Source organism: Moschus berezovskii, chromosome 3 (assembly GCF_049115385.1).
Source record: "Moschus berezovskii isolate FMDL1 chromosome 3, NW_MosBer_1.0, whole genome shotgun sequence".
NCBI classification, from domain to species: Eukaryota; Metazoa; Chordata; class Mammalia; order Artiodactyla; family Moschidae; genus Moschus; species Moschus berezovskii.
Window position 1 is genome coordinate 54399983 of NC_142462.1, and position 23500 is coordinate 54423482.

Genomic DNA, 23500 nt, shown 5'->3' on the forward strand with positions numbered 1-23500 from the left:
ATTCACCAAAAGACATGTACACAAATGCTCACAGCAGCACTACTTCTAATAGCTATCAACTGCAAACCACAAGCTCATCAATAGTAGAACAGATTATTTATCTACTGTTAGGTATATTCATATGGTGAATACTGTACAGCAATGAGACTGTGTCAACTACAACTACACAGGAAAACACATGAATCTCACACAGGTAACACTGGGAGAAGACAGACCAAAAGAGTACACAGAGTGTGTGTGTGTGTGTGTATCTACATACATATATCACTCAAAAAGAGATTAAACAATTGACTAGTCATGTACAGAAACAATTTCAACTTCTACCTTAACACTGTCTTCAGTTCAGTTCAGTTCAGTCGCTCAGTCGTGTCCGACTCCCCGCGACCCCATGAATCACAGCACGCCAGGCCTCCCTGTCCATCACCAACTCCCGGAGTTCACTCAAACTCATGTCCACAGAGTCGGTGATGCCATCCAGCCATCTCATTCTCTGTCGTCCCCTTCTCCTTAATACTACCTTAATTAAGCCCAAAATTAATCACAGACTTAAATATTAAGAGCTGAAAACTTCTATATGCAAATCTAGAAGAAAACCTTAGTGACCATGGACTTGGCCAAGATTTAAATACAACACATAAACTACACAAGAAAGAAAAAAAATCAAACTGAATTTTATAATGATCTGTGATCTACACACTTTCCCATATACAACTACAATTTAAATATTACTAAATACTAAATAAAAGCAGAAGAAAACATAAAGACAGAATAGACAAAAGACAACCCAGTAAGCCAGTTATCTCATCTCAACACTCAAGAAAAATGTCTCAAATGCTTCTATCCTGCAAATACAGAAACAAAGTCAAGAATGTCAGAGTGACAGGTGGGAAGGGGAAAAATAGTGATCACTGAGGCCCATCTACCCTTTGTATTAGAATGCGAAGGGGATAAGTTCAATGAAGAGAGAATCATAAAATTTGGCTCTCCTCTCACAACAACTTCACCACAGCAACATGGAGAAAAATAAACTCAACATCAGAGCAAATAAAGACCCCTTGATCCTGGATCATTTCCCACTGAACATCCTTTACTTTCTTCTCTCTTCATATGGTGAGATCCTTATTTATTCTTTCCCTTCCATTCTCCTGATTCTTCCAGACTTCTCTTTTTGCTTTCTGCAACCACGCATTATTATCATATGCCCTTTTTCTCTTCACTGAATAGGCTCCAAAGTAAGGAAAGGAACTAAAATATATACACAAAAATAGCACAGATTCGCAACTTCCCCGGTGGCCCAATGCTTTAGACTCCACACTCCCAATGCAGCACGTACAGGTCCCATCCCTGGTTGGGGAATTAAGATCCCACATGCCACACAGCACAGGTTCTTTATGTATTTCAAATGCCCTTATATGAATGGAGGGGCAACACACCTAACTCCATCACCTCTTACCAAATCTGTCAACATGGCATTGGTAGAATATAGGCCACAGCATAATTATTTTATGATACTTACTCCCTCTCCCTTTCTCTCTTCTTTAAAAGGTAGCTAGCAATTTATGTGCTAGCTTTGTGGGATGCTAAAAATCTAGGATACTACTTATCTATTCCAATATAAAGACCCCCTTTGACAGCAAAAAAAGAAAAATAGTAAGAAACACATGCACAACAAGAAATGGTTCTTTTAGTATCCCTTTCCTGAGAAGGAAATGGATTTCCTACAAGGCACTGACACTGCTTTAATTTCTGAGTGACTGTGAACCTTATTAATCCCATCATTCATTCACATTTTATAACAGCAGATGTGGGCAATGCTTTCGGGGAATGAAGATTCTCAGCTTCTCAAGCCCCTTATCTCTTACCTCCTCAACTCTTCCTGAACTCAGCCTAGATGGACTGACTTAGCACTCTGGGCTCAATCTTCCGTATTAAGTACGGTCTGAATTTGTTCATGAGCCCACTGAAGAAGCAGTAATAGAGTTTGAAAAAATTTGTAGTAGAGCAAAGTGCTTTCTGTTCACTCAGGACGTTTATGGGAATGATTTATCAGAGTCCTTCCAACAGTACCCCACTCCCTCACACACACTTTCTCCTCACTTAGAACTAGTATCTGGAAATGTTTAATAAATGATCATCTAAAAATGTTGAATAAATGATCATTACATTTTTTCCTAGGTATTATCATTATTACCATCCTCTTCTTCCCCACCGGCTATAACCCCATAAATTTCCACTTTCTTGGAGTGTTCTAGCTAGGAAAAGGCAAGAAGAAGCAAATATCTGAAAACTTAATTTTTGCATCAAATAAATACTCATAGCTTTTTTAAAAAAACAGTAAGTAGCAGAAGATGAAGAAGTAAAACTATGCCTGAACCTTGTCTCTATCATATTTAAGCTGAATACAATTCATCTATTCAACAGTAGCTCAATTAAAAGAAAAATACTCAGTGTAAGGTTTATTCCTAAAATCTGCGGAAGAGCACTCTTGCCACATATGTGTTCCTTTTAACTGGCAATAATTAGGATCATTTGGCTTTTTATTCATTCAATAGTGTTCTCCACCCTTAATTTTTAAAATAGGTAAGCTAACATTTTTTTTTCCTCTCACTCCAAAATATAAAACCAAAAAATAAATTGTAACTTTTGTCACCCAACTGGTTTTTGTCCTATGAGTCAGCCATTCTGAAAAGAAGTGCTCCACACCTCCCTGGCAAAACGACATTGGATGGATCCCCCTCATTCTGTTTAAGGTGTTAAAAATAAATAAATAAATTTCAAGGTGTATTGAGATCTGTTAATATTATTAGGAACATCACATCCCTGTTTGTATACCTATTGTATTTTGTACTTAAAAACATCATTCCTCCACTTGATTCTCCCAAACATTCAAAGAGCATGCTACACTGCACACAGTAAACAAAAATCAATCGTAACAAAAGATAACTTAGTTTTTACAATTAGCTTCTCCTCTCTTTAAAGAAAAACAAGGTTTCTTCATTCTTTTTTTAACCAATAAATACATGGAAATACTGACCAGAGATAAATTCCAAATATCTTTAAGACTCACGCCATGCTTCAAATAACTAATTTAAAACACAACAGTCAAAGATGTTAAAAATTTAGGTGATTAGAGAACAAGGAATTGCAGAGTGTAGTGGCAATGCTGTATGATACTATATTAAATTTGTAGGCCGAATATAGTATATTTAGGCCGTAATTTGTTTTTAAACTTCAGATTCTTGGTTTTCAAATTCTTCCAAATAAATTAAAAAAACAAATGACTATTCATCACTGTATAACTTTTTAAATGAGGGAGGGAAGAGTAATTTCTATTTTTAATATGCCTACATTAGTAAAACAACTTCTATGTTGGCAAAGTATTGGCTGATCCATAAACTACATTAATACCCATTAGGTCAGCATATCACAATTGCTAAATATATGTGTGAACAACCCCCAAAAGAATAATAAAGCAAGCAAGCTCTGGTAAAAATGTGTATAAAGTTGTCATAAGCACAGTGGCTGATTTCTAAACTTTAAAATCATGTCCGCATTCATCCTCCCTTTCATCAGATTTAAAGACCTTAGGTGAGACAGTAATAATAATTTTAAGATAAATAAACGTCATCACCAAAATATTTTAGAATATTTCCTTATAAGAGTATATTTTAACCATAAAAGCCTCACCTATTCCAAACTTGTTTCTTGGTAATACTCATCCATTCTGTTCAACCTTCAATTTCTCAATAGAGAAAACATGATACTCAAAAAGACAACATAATTACTGTTGTCGTGCCATTAAGAATGTTCTTCCTAGTAACAAAACTCTAATATTACGGTTGGCACCCAGTCCATTTACTATTTACACCACCATCCTCTCCCCTTCCCATCACCACCATTTTACTGGCAGAATATTCACAAGGCTGAAGATTGTTTTTTATCTCAGCAAAAAAGAACACTTAAAATGCACAAACGAGAAGTTATAAGCTACATAAAAATAAACACAAATGTGTCTAATTTTTTCCATTTTCAACCTCTAAAGAAAGCAGTAATATCTTCCTTATTTATAATTCCCTAAATTAAAGCCAGAGGCCTTTCACCCAATTAAACTAATATATCAATTTAATGTCATCATTTTGCCATCAGATCATGTCCTCCATACACTAGTGTACTATAATTAAATTCACTTTACCATGCTGGGTTCTTCACCTATTTTCTTTCTGGTGTTTTTTCCTACATCATTCTTTTACTAGCAAATTATTTCTCCATAATATCTTCCTAAATATTAAATGTGAACAAAAAAACAACCCTGAGGAGTAACCAGGAAAGAGATAAATCAACACATCTTAAATATAAAAATATCAACATTAGGTATAAACTATTAGGTAACCAACAGAAAAGTAAGTACCAATTGTATGCCCAAGAACTTCAATTTAAAATATTATGTAGTATAAACCATTTTGGTAAACAGAAGTGAACACACATTTACATATAAAAATAGACAACTATAGTCTCATTTCTGACTTGAGAGAAATGTATCTTAATTCTATTTATTAAGTTAAACAGACATTTTATGGAAATATCTCCTTACAGGTATAATCATTTGATTGACAGATAAAATAATCGCTTTAAAAATACTTCTGAGTCATTTTGTCCTTACCTGCAGGCATGAACCATTACTGCATGCAGTGACTGTTCCATTTCCTAGCACAGACTTGAAGAAGCATCGTATCTCTCTTTCAGAATGTGACTAATATGTGGGTTTGCAATTCCTAAGCTATTTACAAATGGCACTCCCTTTCCACACAAGAAAATATTTATTACAACCAAAAGCTAAGTATTTTTAACCTAGATCTTACAAATAATATTGGAAATTTTGTGTAGCAACAACCTCAAAATATAGGAAGAAAACCTAATACTATTTCCTTAAAGAAAGCAAGATTTTTGTTTATTTTCTAGCTAAGTAAATTATTTTTTAAAGCCTTCAACAGCTGTCACACATAAGCCAGTGGTCTGCTGTGTTATGGTGTGCATGCTGCAGCTGATTAGGCTTCACTATTTAAAAAAAAAAAAAATCAATTACCCTTTTTGTAAAAGCAGAACAGTTTACCCAAATACACATCTTCAAAACAGCACAATGACCAGCATGCAGTACAATACGTTATATAGCAAACTTGACAAGAAAACAATATGCCCTGATTTGTTTCTTAGCAATGCTACACCATTAATTGTTCATGCAAGAGATGTAGCTGTACCTTTCTGAAGAGGACGACTTCTCAGAGTTAACTGACATCAGCAGCTCAATCTTCTGCTTGATTTCTGGAAAAATCAGAAAATATTCACAACCAAGATTGCCTGCCCTTGCTTTCAAGCCTTATATCAAGAGATTTTTCTTCTCTAATCCCTTTTGTTCAGAATGAGGCCACAAGATTCGCAGTACTTCTGTCAGGACTGGGATTCAATGGTGTTATAAAGGGAAAAAGCTCCAGAGGCATCAGGCCTTGCTAAACTATGCACATGACTGTTTATGAAAGCAGGAAGTACCATTTCTGCCAAGCAGAGGGGTGTTTTCTTTTTTAAGGTAGAACTAGCATGGCTCTCCAAGATGATTTTAAATGCGGCAAATTAAAATACAAGCTAAAAATGCTAACAACTGGATTCAATTTACTAGATAATTTGAGAAACTGGGATAATAAAGTTACAGACTGTAATGAACAGATAGGCAACCCTTGGTTACTTCTATTTCACCAGCCCTGAAAAATATGGCTCAGTGAATCATTTTTGTCACTTAAGAATGAAATATTAAACCAGAACCCAAATTTTTAGATTAACAATATTTTAATCTTTGTTAAAATTTATTTATTTTCTTTTAATTAAAGATACATTTAGTACCTAACTCCCTAACTCCTTTAGAAAAACACTTCTGTTTTACACCTTAATTTCCCCTCCTCCTTTGCAGTACAGCAGAAGTGAACAGCAACACCCAGTTACCGAACAGATAATATACTTGTCCTTTTAAGAGAGGACTGACAATGCTGTCTGCAACAGAAATGTAAGCGCCAATTCTATTTAATTAAAAGATTATTGCTCATATCGATTTGGAAAAATAGATCACAGACTAAAAGGGAAAATGAGATAAAAATAAAAGAGGAAAAAGGGGGAAAACCTAACACATTTCCTTTAAAATACTAACCACTAACCCAAGAACACAATTTTATGTGAAAAAAAAATTGACATGGTCCTATTACCTAGACTATTTCATATATATAAAGCTGATTTCCTATTTGTAAATGTTTTCCTATTCAAAATCTTAAAAATTCACACATCAAACATAAAACACAGTGCCACTGAAATCTACAGGCAGTCATGAAATTTCAAAGTAGACCTCAATAGTTTTCAGATTTTTTTAAAGGGTAAAATGATTTTTTTATTTTTAAGAATCTTAATTCTAGAAATACAAGGAATATGAGATGTTAAGGAAAAAGGAAAATAAATAGTTGCATAAAATACAATGGATTTGTACAGAAATACCCTCTCAATGCTGCTAAAATAGTTTTTCCAAATTAAAGCTAACAGCTTCATCCAATGGGCATTATAAAGCTGGCATGAATATCTGATGAGAGCATAAAATCTACCACAGGCTACAGCCAAGCTACCACTGGGAGAGCACACAGCACAGCGGTAAAACTGAAGATAATGATAATGAAACTTACCTTGAGGATTCTTACGTGGATTACAGAGCCTGGCACCTGGTGCCATAGTGAACGCTCAGTAACGCCCCGTTTAAAAAGACATTTAAGACTCAGGCTCCAGGCTCCACCGCCAAGCAGCCTTGGATTTGAAAGCAGACTCCTTCGTCATTTTTAATAGCGATAGGACCTTGGGGCAATTACTTAAAACTCTCTAAGCCTCTATCTCCTCTCCAAAAAATGGGGATAATAATTCTATGTGAAGTGTTATTGTGAGGATTTAATGACAAAGCTTATGAAAGGCAAACAGTGTTGTGCTTGGCACAAAGTAATAAGCCGTTTCTGCCTATTGCTATTTACTAGGCAGTGCCCAGAAAAGGATGGGATCCTAAATAAATATTTGCCAAATAACATAATGAGGTAGACTAGGTCTGTCCCACTTTAAAGAGCTTTTCTATAATTTTAATCCACCTTCTCTTTCTTACTGCCAACCACAGTATACATCTTTCTATCACTGCAGTACTATTGTATGTGTAAATTAAATTTTAATCTGTATCTCTGCCTTCCTATATATCTAGAAAATTACTCTCAGTTTATCGACTAGCCACTTCAGGAATGAGGTGACACTTGTATTTTTTGTTGTAGCAGTTTTTCATTCCACAAATACAGAAAGTTCACACTTCACACTTCCTGTGCACTTAAGCTCAAAGTCCCCAAGATTAAACTGCATAGCTCTAATGAAGTATATACCCATCTTACAGATACATTAGAAAAGTCAAAGCTCTAAACCAGTTTCTAGCTGATGATTTTGGAAGCTACAAATCAAAAAAGTTTCAAATAATTCATGAGAACGCTTCCAAAATGATTTTCATATTGTCTTCAAACCTTCATATTTGTTTATAGCTTCAGAAGGACTGAAAGGTTCCAGAATGTTCACAAATACCATGATAACATTGTATCCACTGAGAGCCACTCATTCCATCTACACTCCTATCTAATCCTTATCAATAAATACCATTCTTGGGTCTGACTACTCCCTATGTTCATTCCAACACAATATCCGACACAGACCTGGGGGCTTTGATGCTCATGTCAATATGATTTCAAATACTCTTGGCTAAGTCCCATGGCCTTTGGCCACCCAAGTGTCCTCAACCCCTGATCACCTGAGTCATCTACCACCATGACCACACACAGGACACATTCTCACATGTACTGCAAATCTGTCCCCAAAATTAGTTGTTTTTCTATATTCATACTGGATATTTCACAGTATCCAAAACCCTACACTTTATTTTTCTGCAATTAATTCCACCAACCTTTTTCTTTACAAACTTTCCTCACATCAAAAATTTTAAATTGTCATCCTATTTTCTCTAATATGTTTTCTAATTTCATTCTTGCATGCACATCTTGGACTCCTCCTAGAACTTACTTTGGTTTATGAACTGACATAGAGATCTGGTCTGTTTTTATAAGTTCACATTTTGAAACCTTACACCCAGCCCATCCCCTCAATTTTAAATTACTCTTTTCCATCCCTCCTTGGTACTTCCAAAGCAGCAGTCTCACAACCTTGCAAACACATATTTATTCAACCATCCACAGTCTCCATTTATACATTTAGGCCAGTGAGTACAAAGAAGGCCACATTTGCTTATTTCACAAAGAATTAAGCAAGTAGTACCTGGAAGTGTGAATAAATTATTTAAAATTATGATTAAGTTGATTTAAGTCATAACTTCATTTTAATTTCTAAGCCACATTACAGAACAATGCAAGCTTTGTTTTCAGTCCTTTTGGGTTCTTATAATTCTCCCCTGGGTTGTTTGCTAGATCGTTTTTTTCACCTGCACCTTAAACGGTGGTGATTCCACTCACTGATTCCACACCCCTGACATCCATGACATGGATAACCATCAGGCCACTGATGATGACCAGATCTGACTTTCTAGCCCAATACTCCCTCCTGCACCCTAGAACTATATATCTTTCCAGGCCTACTTGGCATTTTCACATGGATGATCACCGGTTTGCGGTGAATGCAATGTCTACAACTAACCTCACTGGGAATTCCCGGGTGGTCCAGTGGTTAGGAATCCGTGCTTTCACTGCCAGGGCCTGGGTTCAATTCAATCAACGAACTAGGACCCAACAAGCCATGCAGTGCAGCCAGCAACAACAACAAAACAAATCTAACTTAACCAACCTAATGTGTCCTGTTAGTCTTTATCTCAGTGAGCAGCAACATCATTGCCCCACCAAGACAGACATTTCTGAGGCATCCCAGACTAGCACCCATGTTTCATTTGGGATATTACTGCCACCATTCTCCTTATATATATATATTATGCTCCAGAATATTGATCTCTACTCTGTGATTCTCCGAAGACCATGTTTCTCATACCAAGTCTTCTCTCACGCACTTTCCTCTCCCTAGAATGCCACTGTCCAGTCTGTTAAACACCCAACTCACTCTTTCTTTCTTCTTTTGGCCATGCTGCAGAGCATGTGGGATCTTAGTTCCCCAACCAGGGATTGAACCTTTGCCCTCTGCAGTGGAAGCTCAGTCTTAACCACTGAACCACCAGGGAAGCCCCCAAACTCACTTTTCTCATCTCAGCCCAAACGTTGCCTCTTCCCTGACATCTTCCCAGATGAAATACAGTTTGTCGCCTCTGCCCCTCTACATATCACATGGGTCTGCATTACAGAATGACTAAAACACACACACTGTGTCATTCTCCATGAGACCACAGCTTCCTCAGAGATAAAGACCTGCATTTTCACTTCAATTCACACTTACTTGTTGCCACTCTCATAGTATTCTTAAGCTGTTATACTCAAAGTTACTATATAGTTAATTTCCTGGTTCTTAAATAAATATTTCCAGATAAAATTACTCAGAGATTCAAGCAACTAGAATTTAGTAGAGCTAGGAGAGTCTGCAGAGATCATCACACCACTGAATCACAGAAGTCTACAAAGAAGAACCTGAGGTGTGAAAAGATAAACAACCGGCAACAATAACACTCTTCATCTCCCAAGGATTACTGTCTCTGAGACCTACGGCTAATTTCCAAGGACCTAGCAACCCAAGCAGAATACTCCAGCCTTCTTCTAAATCAACTTCTTAAATGTGATTTTCTCATGTGTGCGTGTGTGCTAAGTCACTTTGGTCATATCTGATTCTGTCACCCCATGGACTGTAGCCTGCCAGGCTCCTCTGTCCCTGGGATTCTCCAGGCAAGAATACTGGAATGTGTTGCCTTGCCCTCCTCTAGGGGATCTTTCCCATCCAGGGATCGAACCCACCCACGTCTCTTACATCTCCTGCACTGCAGGCGAATTCTTAACCACTGAGCCATTAGGGAAGACAATTTTCTCATACATCCAATAAATTAAAATCATCACAGTCAACTTTCCTGAGTAAAACTGGTTGGTCTGTGACATCATACTCTGCTTATTCATGACTATATACATATAAAACAAAGAAGAAAAATCAATTCACTTAGACTGCCCACTCATTCTCTTCTAACCAACTTACAGACCTGCTTTATGATCTGTTTATTCTTATTACACTCACACTTTAAAACATACTCAAACATCTTGTAAAGATGAAGAGTTCAGCTCTTCAGCTAATGGCCTACTATCTCTAATACTTCATTCTCCATTCAATACCATGAGTGTGAAAACTCATGGAACAATTACGGTCCAGAGACGAACTAATTCCCAAGATCGCTGACGAGGAGAGTTGGTGACCGGCAAGCACTACCGAAACAAAGTACGGTAAAGGAGGCGCTTCCAAGACTCAGACCCTAAAGAAGCAGGGCAGCCCTGACCCCACGGGTAACACAGGGCTGTCATGGAGACGATCCACTCCATGTCCTTTATCCGAGACTCAGACCCTAAAGAAGCAGGGCAGCCCTGAGCCCACGGGTAACACAGGGCTGTCACGGAGACGATCCACTCCATGTCCTTTATCCGAGACTCAGACCCTAAAGAAGCAGGGCAGCCCTGAGCCCACGGGTAACACAGGGCTGTCACGGAGACGATCCACTCCATGTCCTTTATCCGAGACTCAGACCCTAAAGAAGCAGGGCAGCCCTGAGCCCACGGGTAACACAGGGCTGTCAAGGAGACGATCCACTCCATGTCCTTTATCCGAGACTCAGACCCTAAAGAAGCAGGGCAGCCCTGAGCCCACGGGTAACACAGGGCTGTCACGGAGACGATTCTGAGTGCACCTAGAGTAACACAGGGCTGTCACAGAGACGATCCACTCCATGTCCTTTAAGATCACTCAACACCAAGCATGGGCTCAGACAGGACCCTTACTCTTATGACATGGAAATCAAATAAGACAGTGCAACTGGACAAACAGTTCTACCTAAACTCTAGGGCCGTCATCCTTTTAACACAGGTGCTATTCCAACAGGTTTACTACATTTCCTCTCACTTGTCAAGTTTAGAGACTTTCAGGCTACAAGAAACAGTTTACTCAGGTTACTTCAGATGACAGGATAATACAGCAAGAATAACTCCAGAAGAAGAAAAAGCCTCAGTAGGTCTCAGAATCTTGTTCAGAAAACAGGGCAGCTCTTGAAACCCAGTTACAGTACCAAGTGTTCAAAGGGACTGTTCTCCACCTTAAGGCTTCCCACTCTGGTGGTCAACACCTCTGACCCTAATTCTGTATCTCCTTCACTACCAATTAACTGCTTCTCCTCTCTACTTCACACGCTTGCAGAGTCTACTGCCTTGGTCTCCAACTTAAGCGAGTATGTTTTGTTTAAATCCACAAGAGTGCCTGCAGACACTTCTCTGGCTCAGGTGTCAATCCCTGATATTACCACCTAAGACCAAGTGCTGAGGTCTTGACTGAAAATTCAGGAGGCTGACACACAAGATACCTTCTCAAAGGGGCCAGGAGTAAAGCACCGTCTCTGAGCCATCCAGGAAGGTCCATCAAGTATTAACTGCCCAACATCTGAAAGATCAGTATAGCCTAAAAAGGAGTCCCTATTATTCCAGGCTTCTTTGTGATTAGAATGCACAAAAAAGCAAAAATTGTGCAAGCAAAAATAACCATTAGGGCTTCCCTGGTGGTCCAGTGGTTAAGAATCCGCCTTGCAATGCAAGGGACACCAGTTCAGTTCCTTGTCCAGGAGGATTGCACATGCCTGGAGTAACTAAGTCCATGCGCGCCACAAATACTGAGCCAAGCACTAGAGCTGGTGAAGTTCAACTATTGCACCTGTGTGCCTAGCGTCTATGGTACGCAACAAGAGAAGCCCAAATGAGAAGTCTGCAACAAACAATGAGAATACACCACAATGAAGACACACCACAGCCAAAAAAAATAAAATCAATCAATAAGTAAGTGAAAGTCACTCAGTCATGTCGGACTCTTTGCAACCCCATGGACTATACAGTCCATGGAATTCTCTAGGCCAGACTACTGGAGTGGGTAGCCTTTCCCTTCTCCAATAAGTCTTTTAAAAAAAGGTAAGTGTTTACTTTGCTCTGGACTTTCATGTGAATTGTTATGAAAGTCCAGAGCAAAGTAAACACTGAAAATCTGCAACAAAGTATGCAATTTTAGACAAAATTGATGGACAATACAAAAAAAGAAGCTTGAACCTCAGGCAAATCTACAGACAAATGACAATATAAAATGAGTTAAGAAGGTTAGTTATTGTTAAGAATAATCAATCAAGGATAAGCTGACTCATTGGTGCTAAGTGTCTCAAGAATGATAATTATTTGATTATGAGAGACTACCAGAGGAAAATAATAATACTCTTAAATAGTTTGCAAAAATAGCCAACATTACAATTCCATTATTACATATAAGATACCCAGTCATATTATTACAGTCATCCCCTGATATCCACAGGATAGGGGGTGACTGGTTCTAAGACTCCCACCCCATTCATTTCAGTCACTCAGTTGTGTCTGACTCTACGACCCCATGAATCGCAGCACACCAGGCCTCCCTGTCTATTACCAACTCCCGGAGTTTACCCAAACTCATGTCCATTGAGTCGGTGATGCCATCCAACCATCTCATCCTCTGTCTTCCCCTTCTCCTCCTGCCCCCAATCCCTCCCCGCATCAGGGTCTCTTCCAATAAGTCAGTTCTTTGCATCAGGTGGCCAAAGTATTGGAGTTTCAGCTTCAACATCAGTCCTTCCAATGAACACCCAGGACTGATCTCCTCTAGAATGGACTGGTGGGATCTCCTTGCAGTCCAAGGGACTCTCAAGAGTCTTCTCCAACATCACAGTTCAAAAGGATCAATTCTTCGGCAATCAGCTTTCTTTATAGTCCAACTCTTACATCCATACATGACCACTGGAAAAACCATAGCCTTGATGAGATGGACCTTTGTTGACAAAGTAATGTCTCTGCTTTTTAATATACTGTCTAGGTTGGTCATAACTTTCCTTCCAAGGAATAAGTGTCTTTTAATTTCATGGCTGCAATCACCATCTGCAGTGATTTTGGAGCCCCAAAAAATAAAGTCTGACACTGTTTCCCCATCTATTTGCCATGAAGTGACGGGACCAGATGCCAAGATCTTAGTTTTCTGAATGTTAAGCTTTAAGCCAAGTTTTTCACTCTCCTCTTTCACTTTCATCAAGAGGCTTTTTAGTTTTTCTTCACTTTCTGCCATAAGGGTGGTGTCATCTGCATATCTGAGGTTATTGATATTTCTCCCAGCAATCTTGATTCCAGCCTGTGCTTCTTCCAACCCAGCGTTTCTCATGATATACTCTGCATATAAGTTAAAAAAGCAGGGTGACAATATACAACCTTGACATACTCCTTTTCCTATTTGGAACCAGTCTGTTGTTCCATGTCCAGTTCTAACTGTTGCTTCTTGACCTGCATATAGGTTTCTCAAGAGGCAGATCAGGTGGTCTGGTATTCCCATCTCTTGAAGAATTTTCCACAGTTTATTGTGATCCACACAGTCAAAGGCTTTGGCATAGTCAATAAAGCAGAAATAGATGTTTTTCTGGAATTCTCTTGCTTTCTCCATGATCCAGCGGATGTTGGCAATTTGATCTCTGGTTCCGCTGCCTCACACCCTGCTAGTAACAAAATCTATGGATGCTCAAGTCCGTTAGTTGGTCCTGAGTATCCATGGATTTGCAGTCACCCTGAATCAACTATATACTAAACATAAAATGAAAATGTTTATGCCAAAAACAATCAACACTCGATACAGTCTTCATTCTAAAACTCAGTACATATTTTTCAACTATAACTTGAACTTTGGTTAAATAAGTGTACTTCTAAAATCTGATTTTATTTTTCAAGGTGAAGTCTCCATTTCACTCTCTTCCCTAAAAGTTAGATTGTTGCTTATTTTTCTGGTGTGAAATTTTCTCCTGCTATAATTCCAAAACAAGGTTACTTTATGATCCTGAATATGGCAGAATGCCAACCAACAACAATGTGTTCACTTCAAACTCTACAATGGGGTGAGGAGGGAGTATGTGTGGGGGCAGGGAGGTGGGAAGGAATTGAAGGGGGTTGGAGGTGATTTCAGGAAGGTTAGGTTTCTGGTTTAAAACTTTCAAGGTAATTTCTACTGCCACTTACAAGAAACTTCCCTTACTAAAGTAAATGTTTTCCCTTGAATCACTTTTAAAATTACTATTCTGAGTACAATGTATAACCCAAAAGAAATACTACTTTAAAAGAAAAGATTTGTTTCTGATTTCCAAATCCTAGCAAGAAAAGTGAGTCAATCTCTAAAATTTGGATTCCCATTCTCACCCACCCCCTGGAAGCCATCAAACAAGAAGGCAGAGGGAAGAGACCAATGCTAGGCCTATCTGTGCACCAGGTCAAGACCACAGATCATCCATCCTAACACTTTGAGCACCGTTCATCACACAGTATTTGTTTCTGTTGATTTCTTATTTTTATGTTGAGGTATTTCAGAAATACAAAACTGCATTAAAGTGTGAAAACATGAATCTTTAAATAAATTCATAATTCTGTGAGCCTCACCCCCTATTAGCAATGAAATGTAATGAAACTAATCCCTAAAAACTGTCTACCATTTTCTCACCACAGCAGAGTATCATTAATAGTTAATCTAGCCACTAAACTCTTACCCTTGCTCTGATGGGGAGACAGAAAAAGTAACACAAGTTCTTAGATAACTGAGATGCTTACACTCAGGATGAGATCTAGTGCTCTATTTGGCATGATGCTAAGGTTTACAGTTTTCTCTATTTTATAACATGCTTAGAAAATAATTATCAACTGTATATTATATGAATTTTAGAAATTATATCAGAATAGTACCCAGAAAAAGGAAGAATTTTTATAATTCTAGGGCCTCCCTGACAGCTCAATTGATAAAGAATCCACCTACAATGCAGGAATCCTGGTTTGATTCCTGATTCGGGAAGATCCACTGGAGAAGGGACTTCCCTTGTGGCTCAGCTGGTAAAGAATCTGCCTGCACTGTGGGAGACTTGGGTTCAATCCCTGGGTTGGGAAGATGCCCTGGAGAAGGAAATGACTACCCACTGGGGTATTCTGGCCCGGAGAATTCCATGGACTATATGGGATCGCAAGAGATGGACATGACTGAGTGATTTTCACTTTCATTTTTTATAATTCTAATTTAAAGATAGTTTTCCATACTAGATATTAATATACAACTGGAACTACTTGGTTCCCTAAAACTATGATTTACAATGTCCTATATTAAGACAGTTTCATTTCATTTACAATTTTGGCACATAAAGAACTGTGGGTTCACCAAAGAAACCAAGGTCACCTTAACTTCTTAAAAAAAAACAAATCACTATATCTCAAGAAGTGACAAGATTATCATGCAAGGCATACTGAAATGTGTAAGAAAACAAGCCATATCAAAATATGTGAGTATAAGGAGGAATTAGTGTCCCTAACTCTTAACCAACATTAATCTTCAAACTTAGGAACTGAAATTTGTGATATAGTCCAGTTTTCCCACCCTTCTACATTCCTTCAAGTATCAACAGTTAGTGATTTGCTACCTGAGCAAGGGGAAGAAAAAATATAACACAAAAATATGTAACGCAAATTCCTCCTCTTGGAGTTCACAATTTAATACTTAACATTTAGCTTGAACAATCTATGTGAATTAACTCATTTAATCTTTACAATAAATGCAGATGGTAGTACTCAATATTTTCATTTTATATGCATGGAAACTGAGATTTGAAAGTTTCAGAAATTTGCTCAAGATGTCAGAGATAGAATAAAATATTTAAGAAAAAAAATTAAGTAAGGTGAGAGACTTATACACTGAAAACTACAAAACATTGTTGAAAAAAATTGAAGACCCAAATAAACAGGAAGACATCCTGCGTTCATGGAATGGAAGATTTACTACTGTTAAGGTGTCAATATTCCTTATATTGATTTAAAGATTCACACAATCCCTACCAAAATTCCAACTGCCTTTTTTGGAGAAATGGACAAGGTGACCCTAAAATTCATATGGAAAAGTAAGGGACCCTGAATAACCAAAACAATCTTTAAAAAAATTGAACAAAGTTAAAAGGCTTACATATAGACTTCAAAACTTACTACAGAGCTACTGTAATCAAAACAGTGGGGACCTGGCATAAAGACAGACATACAGATCAATACCAAAGAATTAAGAGTCCAGAAATAAACCCTCACATTATAGTCAAGTGATTTGTGACAAGAGTGCCAAAGTCATTCAATGGGAGAAAGAACAGTCTTCTAAAGATGGTGCCGGAAAACTGAATGTCCACATGTAAAACAATAAAGCTTGACTCCTGCCTCATACCATAAACAAAATATTAATCCAAACTGGATCAAAGATCTAAATATAAAGGCTCAACCTATAAAACTTTTAGAAGAAAATATAAGTGTAAACCTTGATGATTTGGGGTTAGCCTTCAGTTTCTTAAATATGATACCAAAAGCACAAACACACATAAACCCCAGAAGATAAACAGATAAATTGAACACAAGAATTAAAAATTTTATGCATCAAAAGATACTATCGAGAAACAAAAGGATAATATACACAATAAGAGTCATCAGTTCAGTCACTCAGTCATGTCCAACTCTTTGCGACCAGACAGACTGCAGCACACCAGGCTTCTCTGTCAATCAAACTCCTGGAGCTTGCTCAAACTCATGTCCATTGAGTCGGTGATGCCATCCAACCATTTCATCCTTTGTCGTCCCCTTCTCCTCCTGCCTTCAATCTTTTCCAGCATCAGGGTCTTTTCCAATGAGTTAGTTCTTCACATCTGGTGGCCAAAGTATTGGAGCTTCAGCATCAGTCCTTCCAATGCATATTCAGGGATTATTTCCTTTAGAATTGACTAGTTTGCTCTCCTTGCAGTCCAAGGGACTCTCAAGAGGCTTCTCCAACACCACAGTTAGAAAGCATCAAATCTTCAGCGCTCAGCTTTCTTTATGGTCCAACTCTAACATCCATACATGACTATTGCAAAAACCATAGCTTTGACAAGATGGACCTTTGTCAGCAAAGCAATGTCTCTGCTTTTTAGTATGCTGTTACGTTGGTCATAGCTTTTCTTCCAAGGAGCAAGCGTCGTTTAATTTCATGGCTATAGTCACCATCTGCAGTGATTCTGGAGCTCAAGAGAAAAATCTGTCACTGTTTCCATTGTTTCCCCATATATTTGCCATGAAGCTATGGGTCTATTTGCCATGAAGCTATGGGACCATCTGCTATGATGCGACGGGACCATTTGCCACAATCTTAGTTTTTGAATGTCGAGTTTTAAGCCAGTTTTTTTTCCCTCTCCTCTTTCACCTTCATCAAGAGGCTCTTTAGTTCCTCTTCTCTTTCTGCCATAAAGATGGAGTCATCGGTGTATCTGAGGTTATTGGTATTTCTCCCAGCAATCTTGAGTCCAGCTTGTGCTTCATCCAGTACAGCATTTCTCATGATGTACTCTGCATATAAGTTAAATAAGCAGGATGCCAATATACAGCCTTGATGTACTCCTCTCCCAATTTGGAACCAGTCTGTTGTCCCACGTCCAGTTCTAACTGTTGCTTCTTGACCTGCATACAGATTTCTCAGAGGCAGATAAGGTGGCCTGGAATTCCCATCTCTTGAAGAATTTTCCAGTTTGCTGTGATCCACACAATCAAAGGCTTTGGCATAGTCAATAAAGCAGATGTAGATGTTTTTCTGGAATTCTCTTGCTTTTTCTATGATCCAGCATATGTTGGCAATTTGATCTCTGGTTCCTCTGCCTTTTCTAAATCCAGCTTGAACATCTGGAAGTTCTCGGTTCACATACTGTGGAAGCCTAACTTGGTGAATTTTGAGCACTACTTTGCTAGCGTGTGAAATGAGTGCAATTCTGCAGTAGTCTGAACATTCTTTGGCACTGCTTTTCTTTGGGATTGGAATGAAAACTGACCTTTTCCAGTCCTGTGGCCACTGCTGAATTTTCCAAATTTGCTGGCATATTGCATGCAGCACTTCAACAGCATCATCTTTTAGGATTTAAAATAGCTCAACTGGAATTTCATCACCTCCACTAGAGATTTGTTCAAAGTGATGCTTCCTAAGGCCCACTTGACTTCGCTAATGAGAAGCAAATTCTTCATAGTATGAGAGTAAATGTTGAAAAATCACGTATCCGATAAGGGATTAGCATCCAGAATATGCAAACAATTCTTACAACTCAGCAATTAAAACCCCAACAACCCAATTTAAAATTGAACCAAGAATTTAAATAGACATTTCTCAAAAGAGGAAATACAAATGGCTAATATGCACATGAAAAGATGTTCATCATTATTTATCATTAGGGAAATGCGAATCAAAATAACAACGAAATACCACTTTATCGCCACCAGGACGAATATAATCATAAAGACAATAACAAGTGTTAGCGAGGATATGGAGAACTTGGAGTTTTCACGCGTTATTGCTAAGACTGTAAAATGTACTTTTGCTTTGGAAAACAATCTGGTCTTCAAAAAGTTAAACAGAGTTACCATATGACTCAAAAATTCCACTCCTTCAAGTAAACCCAAGAGAAAACATGTTCACAGAACACTTGTACACAAATATTCTTAATAGTGTTATGCATAATAACCAAAAAGTGCAAACAACCCATACACCCTTTAATTGATGAATGGATAAACAAAATGTGGTATATCCATACATAAAGGGAACGAAGTACTGACACATGCTACCTCAAGGATGAATCTTGAACATATCACAGAGAGTGAAACAAGTCTGACACAAAACACATATGATTACATTTACATGAAAGACCCAGAACAGGGAAATTTATAGAGGGAAAACTCTAGGGGCTGAGGGGTGGGAAAATAGGGAGTATCTGCTAACACACACAGCAGTTCCTTTTTAGGGGGATGAAAATGTTCTGGAATTAGATAATGGAGACGTTTTACAACGTTATAAACATGATAAATGCCCTTGAGTTGTACACTTTTAAATGGTTAGAAAGGTGACTTAAAGTAAATAATATCTCAATTTAACAACAAAAAAAGATCCTAGAGCCAGTGTGTGGCTGAGCCAGGATGACAACCCTGGCTCAACCAGGGTTGACAACCACAGACAGTCTAGTGCCAAAAGTCTACTTCCACAGGTATGCAGCACAGCCTGCAAGCAGGAAACAAGCAGTGTGTTTGGGGAAAGCAAACAGTCAGAGAAGGCAGTTGGGCTTGGTTACTGGGGTTAGGAGAACTTTGACAGATAAAGAAAAGTTCATGCCGAACAAGAAAATTGCACAAACAAAGCTACAGAAAACCCTATCACACTAGCCGTCTAAACTGTTTTGGTGGCTGGCAAGAGTAAAGTACGTACTGGTAAGGAAAGAAGCCAGGGATACTGGCAGTGGACTGTTCTGGGAGCATCTTCCATGCCATACAATGAAGTCCTGGCTAAAAGTAGGGTAGATATAGAACCACACAGCCAAAACCAAAATAAGACATCCAACAGGTGAATAGATTAAAAAACAAGTTTTTAAAATCTATGTCATGCTGAGGAAAAAATATCAAATTTCACAGAGGTACTTGTAAGACTTGTCAATTCTCTACAATTCATTTTGTGTCTGTATGCCCACACAGGACCCACTAAGGAACGCTGCCAATTATCACCCCTCCTGTTTGTTAATCCTAAAATTCTCACCTCAAGTGTAAGCCATCCTTTAGTTCTATAAAAATCTTTATAGAAGTTAGCAAGAGTAAGTGTATTCCAAGCTCCATTGCTTTACAAAACGTTAGGAAGTACCACAAACACTTCAGTGAAAGAGACTCTATTCTTGTCTTGCTGTCTGTGGGATTTCCTACCAATTATATGAACAGGAAATCTGAACTAGTTCTCCATTTAACATGCGCGAAGCAACAGACAGGGCCTTAAACCTATCAAAGACACACAAAGAATCTTAGCTTTGTCCTATCAAAGCGACTTTGAATCAGCCCACCAGAGTACAAGAACTTCATCCTCATCATCTTCAGCTATGTATTCAGCTGTTGGTTTCTGGTCACTTAGAACATTAATGCCTGAAGACTGAAACTTTAGTATTAATTGTATTTGTAATGAAAAACAACAACAATAATAACAGTTAACATTTCATACCAAGTGCAATGCATCAGGGACTATTCTGCTTGCTTTAGATATATAATAACTCTCTTGATAATCCCGTATTTTTGTAAAATAAATATTATCAGTATCCCATTTTATAGAAAGGGAAACTTGAGGTATAGAAAGGCTAAGTAACTCACCACAGTTCACAGAGCTAGTACGTGAACTAGTGGGAAAATACACACCAAGGTGCCCTATGCATAGGGTCTGGGCCCTCGACCATATTAAAAAGCTAATCATGAGGCTTTCAATGGTTAACTCAAAGATCTCTCTTAGGAGATGTCACATTTCACTTGAATATATGTGGGTTATTTTCAAATACCTTTTGATATTGATTTCTAACAATTACATAGTGATAATAGAATAGACTCTGTATGATTTCAATGACTTAAAAACCATGAAATTTTGCACCTTGTTTTATGCCCCCAGAAACATTTCAGAGTCTCCCAGTTTATAGTCCGTGGGACCTTGAAGAGAATTTGTAAGCTATTTTTGTGTGAAAACTGTATAAATCTTAATTATGTTGAATTGGTTCATGGTGCTTTTCAGGTCTACTAGAACCTTCTACTTTTCTGTATATTCATTCTGTTAATTTTTGAGAGTTTGACATTAAAACTTCAACTAAAAACTTTATTATCTACTACTACTATAAAATTTACCTACTTAAAAAATTCTAATATATAGTGGAACTATACGTCACTTTGTTCTGTACTTTCAAAGTGTCCTGTAAATACTTTCATAATTAAAAAAAATAAAAAGGAAAGAAAAAAATTAAGCTTAAACATTCATTTTTATTAATAATGTTTATGAAAACTACCACAATCCTACAACTTCAGTCCTATTCAGATTTCATATTTATAATCTTGCTATCCCTCTCCCCTCTAAAAATTGATCTTTTTATTCCTCTCTATCAATATTAAAGTAATCACTTATTACACTAATACACTATGTTAAGTGTCCAGAGAAAGAAAGAGTTATTAACTTATATTAAGAGTCTAAAGAAAATGAAGTTTTTTCTACTATATTTTACTGCATCTTAGGTGTAACTTAGGTATTGGATTGAGGCCAGGTAACTTGGGCATTCTAAGAAAAGTCTCAGATGCATGTCTTGTATTTAACTTTCCTCTTCATGACAAGGAGCTATTTGTACTGCTCTGCTGCTGCTGCATCACTTCAGTTGTGTCCGACTCTGTGTGACCCCACAGACGGAAGCCCACCAGGCTCCCCCGTCCCTGGGATTCTCCAGGCAAGAACACTGGAGTGGGTTGCCATTTCCTTCTCCAATGTATGAAAGTGAAAAGTGAAAGTGAAGTTGCTCAGTCGTGTCCGACCCTTAGCGACCCCACGGACTGCAGCCTACCAGGTTCCTCCATCCATGGGATTTTCTAGGCAAGAGCAAGACCTACTAAATCATTCTCTTGGGGTGACGATGCCTAAAAAGTCTAGAGGTAATTCTAATGCATAGCCAGTGTTGAGAATCACTAGTTTTATACTTGGACCTTATCTTCCCTATCTAACTAAAATGCCAATATTACAAACACACAATTCATTCCAGGAGCACAATTAACACTCAATCATGCCAAAAAATATTCTATTTATTAACTTTCATGTAGGGAATACTAGATAGTTATAATCCAGCAATTCCACTTGCTCCAAATCTAAGCTAGAAAAAGATTCACATTTGTCCTAGGAGAACCACACAGAAACAGACACTCAACATGAAGCTGTTTTCAACAGAAAGTAATGGGGACAACCCAACTGTTAAAAGAACTATGGCACATTCACAACATAAAGCCTCATTATAGATCTGTATGTACTGAACGATCTCCAAAAGTAAAAGAAAACCACAGCTTGCAGAATACAAACAATATACTTCTTTTATTACACATGTATTATATTCTCAGAGGCATATGTGCATATATATATATACACACACATATACATATATATATATATAAAGTTAGGGGAGAATACTGATCTCAAAATGATTAGAAGAAGTGCTTTCTCACTTCTGGAGATGGGACAGGGAATGAGGAATGGCAGTCGGGGGGATTATCTGAACCTGGAATTTTTATAGGTATTACTTGTGTAATTAAAAATAATTTTCTTAAATAATGTTAAGCATTACCAAAGGATATGCAATTTAAAATATCGAATAAATCTCTTTTGTAGTTACACAGCTTTCAAATGGACAGTCTGCAAAAAGACTGCCATCACACCATTATAAATAGCCTCCAAAATGCCAATTTTCACTTTCAAATAAAATTCACAGCTTAATCAAGGTCAAAGAAATCTTCTGTTGGAACTTTGAGAGTGTTATACTGAAGGGGAAAAAAGAACAGCTGAATTATTCTGATACTGTTATATCATAAAAAAGGGAAGTCTCATGGAGGTTGTACAAAATTGGCCATTTAAAACTAGCTTTAAAAACTAAACTCAGTCTGCTCCTTCTAATTTTATCACGAACAATCTCTTAAAACAAAATAAAATTGCTGAAATAAATTGATGAACTAAAAACGCAACCTATCTAAACACATAGGTATTAATTTAGCAATCCCGAAATGAACAAGTCTCAACTAATGGATAAACCGTGTTTACAAAAGATACGCTGCTGCTGCAGAAAAAGAGAATCCCATATAGATGACAGCTTAAGATTAAAAAAAAATTTTTTTTAAAGTAGAGCGATCTGAATTATTAGATGCTTTGGTTAGACCATTGAAAGAAGGAAGGCATATTTTCAAGAAGCTAGAGTCAAGTGTCAGTGCAATTACAGAGCAAAAAGACCTTTCCACAGAAGAACCATAGCAAGAAGAGTAAGTGTGAAATGACTTCAGAATAGAGCTTGAAGAAATTCTACTCTTGCCTTTTAAAATATAAACAAATAACCTCCTTCCAGACACATAATTAACCATTTTAATAACAAATAGTTCCTCAATCTCTGATGAAATATACTGACCAATGTATTTTCACTTGTCTAAAATAACCAACTTTCTTCTAAAGTCTACCTCTGAAATATGGACTGAGACTACAAAAATGGTGGCAAGGACTTGGACTGACAGCATTCCAGGTGCCTATTTTATTGTTTCCTAAACTTTCATTCGGGCTTCTCAGGTGGATCAGTGCTAAAGAAACCACCTGCCAATGCAGAAGACATGGG

The 23500-nt window shown here is 37.7% G+C and overlaps 1 protein-coding gene across 9 annotated transcripts in view; it reads right to left on the reverse strand.

Moving 5' to 3' along the window:
* SRPK2 (SRSF protein kinase 2) overlaps positions 1-23500 on the reverse strand; it is a 248353-nt gene that overhangs the window by 146619 nt on the left and 78234 nt on the right. For 2 of the 9 annotated variants that reach the window (XM_088834222.1, XM_088834230.1), the window contains one exon: positions 5256-5319. The exons of 6 other annotated variants lie outside the window; for them this stretch is intronic. In XM_088834222.1, the coding sequence (XP_088690348.1) occupies positions 5256-5293 (38 nt within the window). In that variant the 5' untranslated portion in view covers positions 5294-5319. Of the gene's footprint in view, positions 1-5255; positions 5525-23500 lie in introns of those variants that run through there. One more of the 9 variants, XM_088834220.1, reaches the window with a different exon arrangement.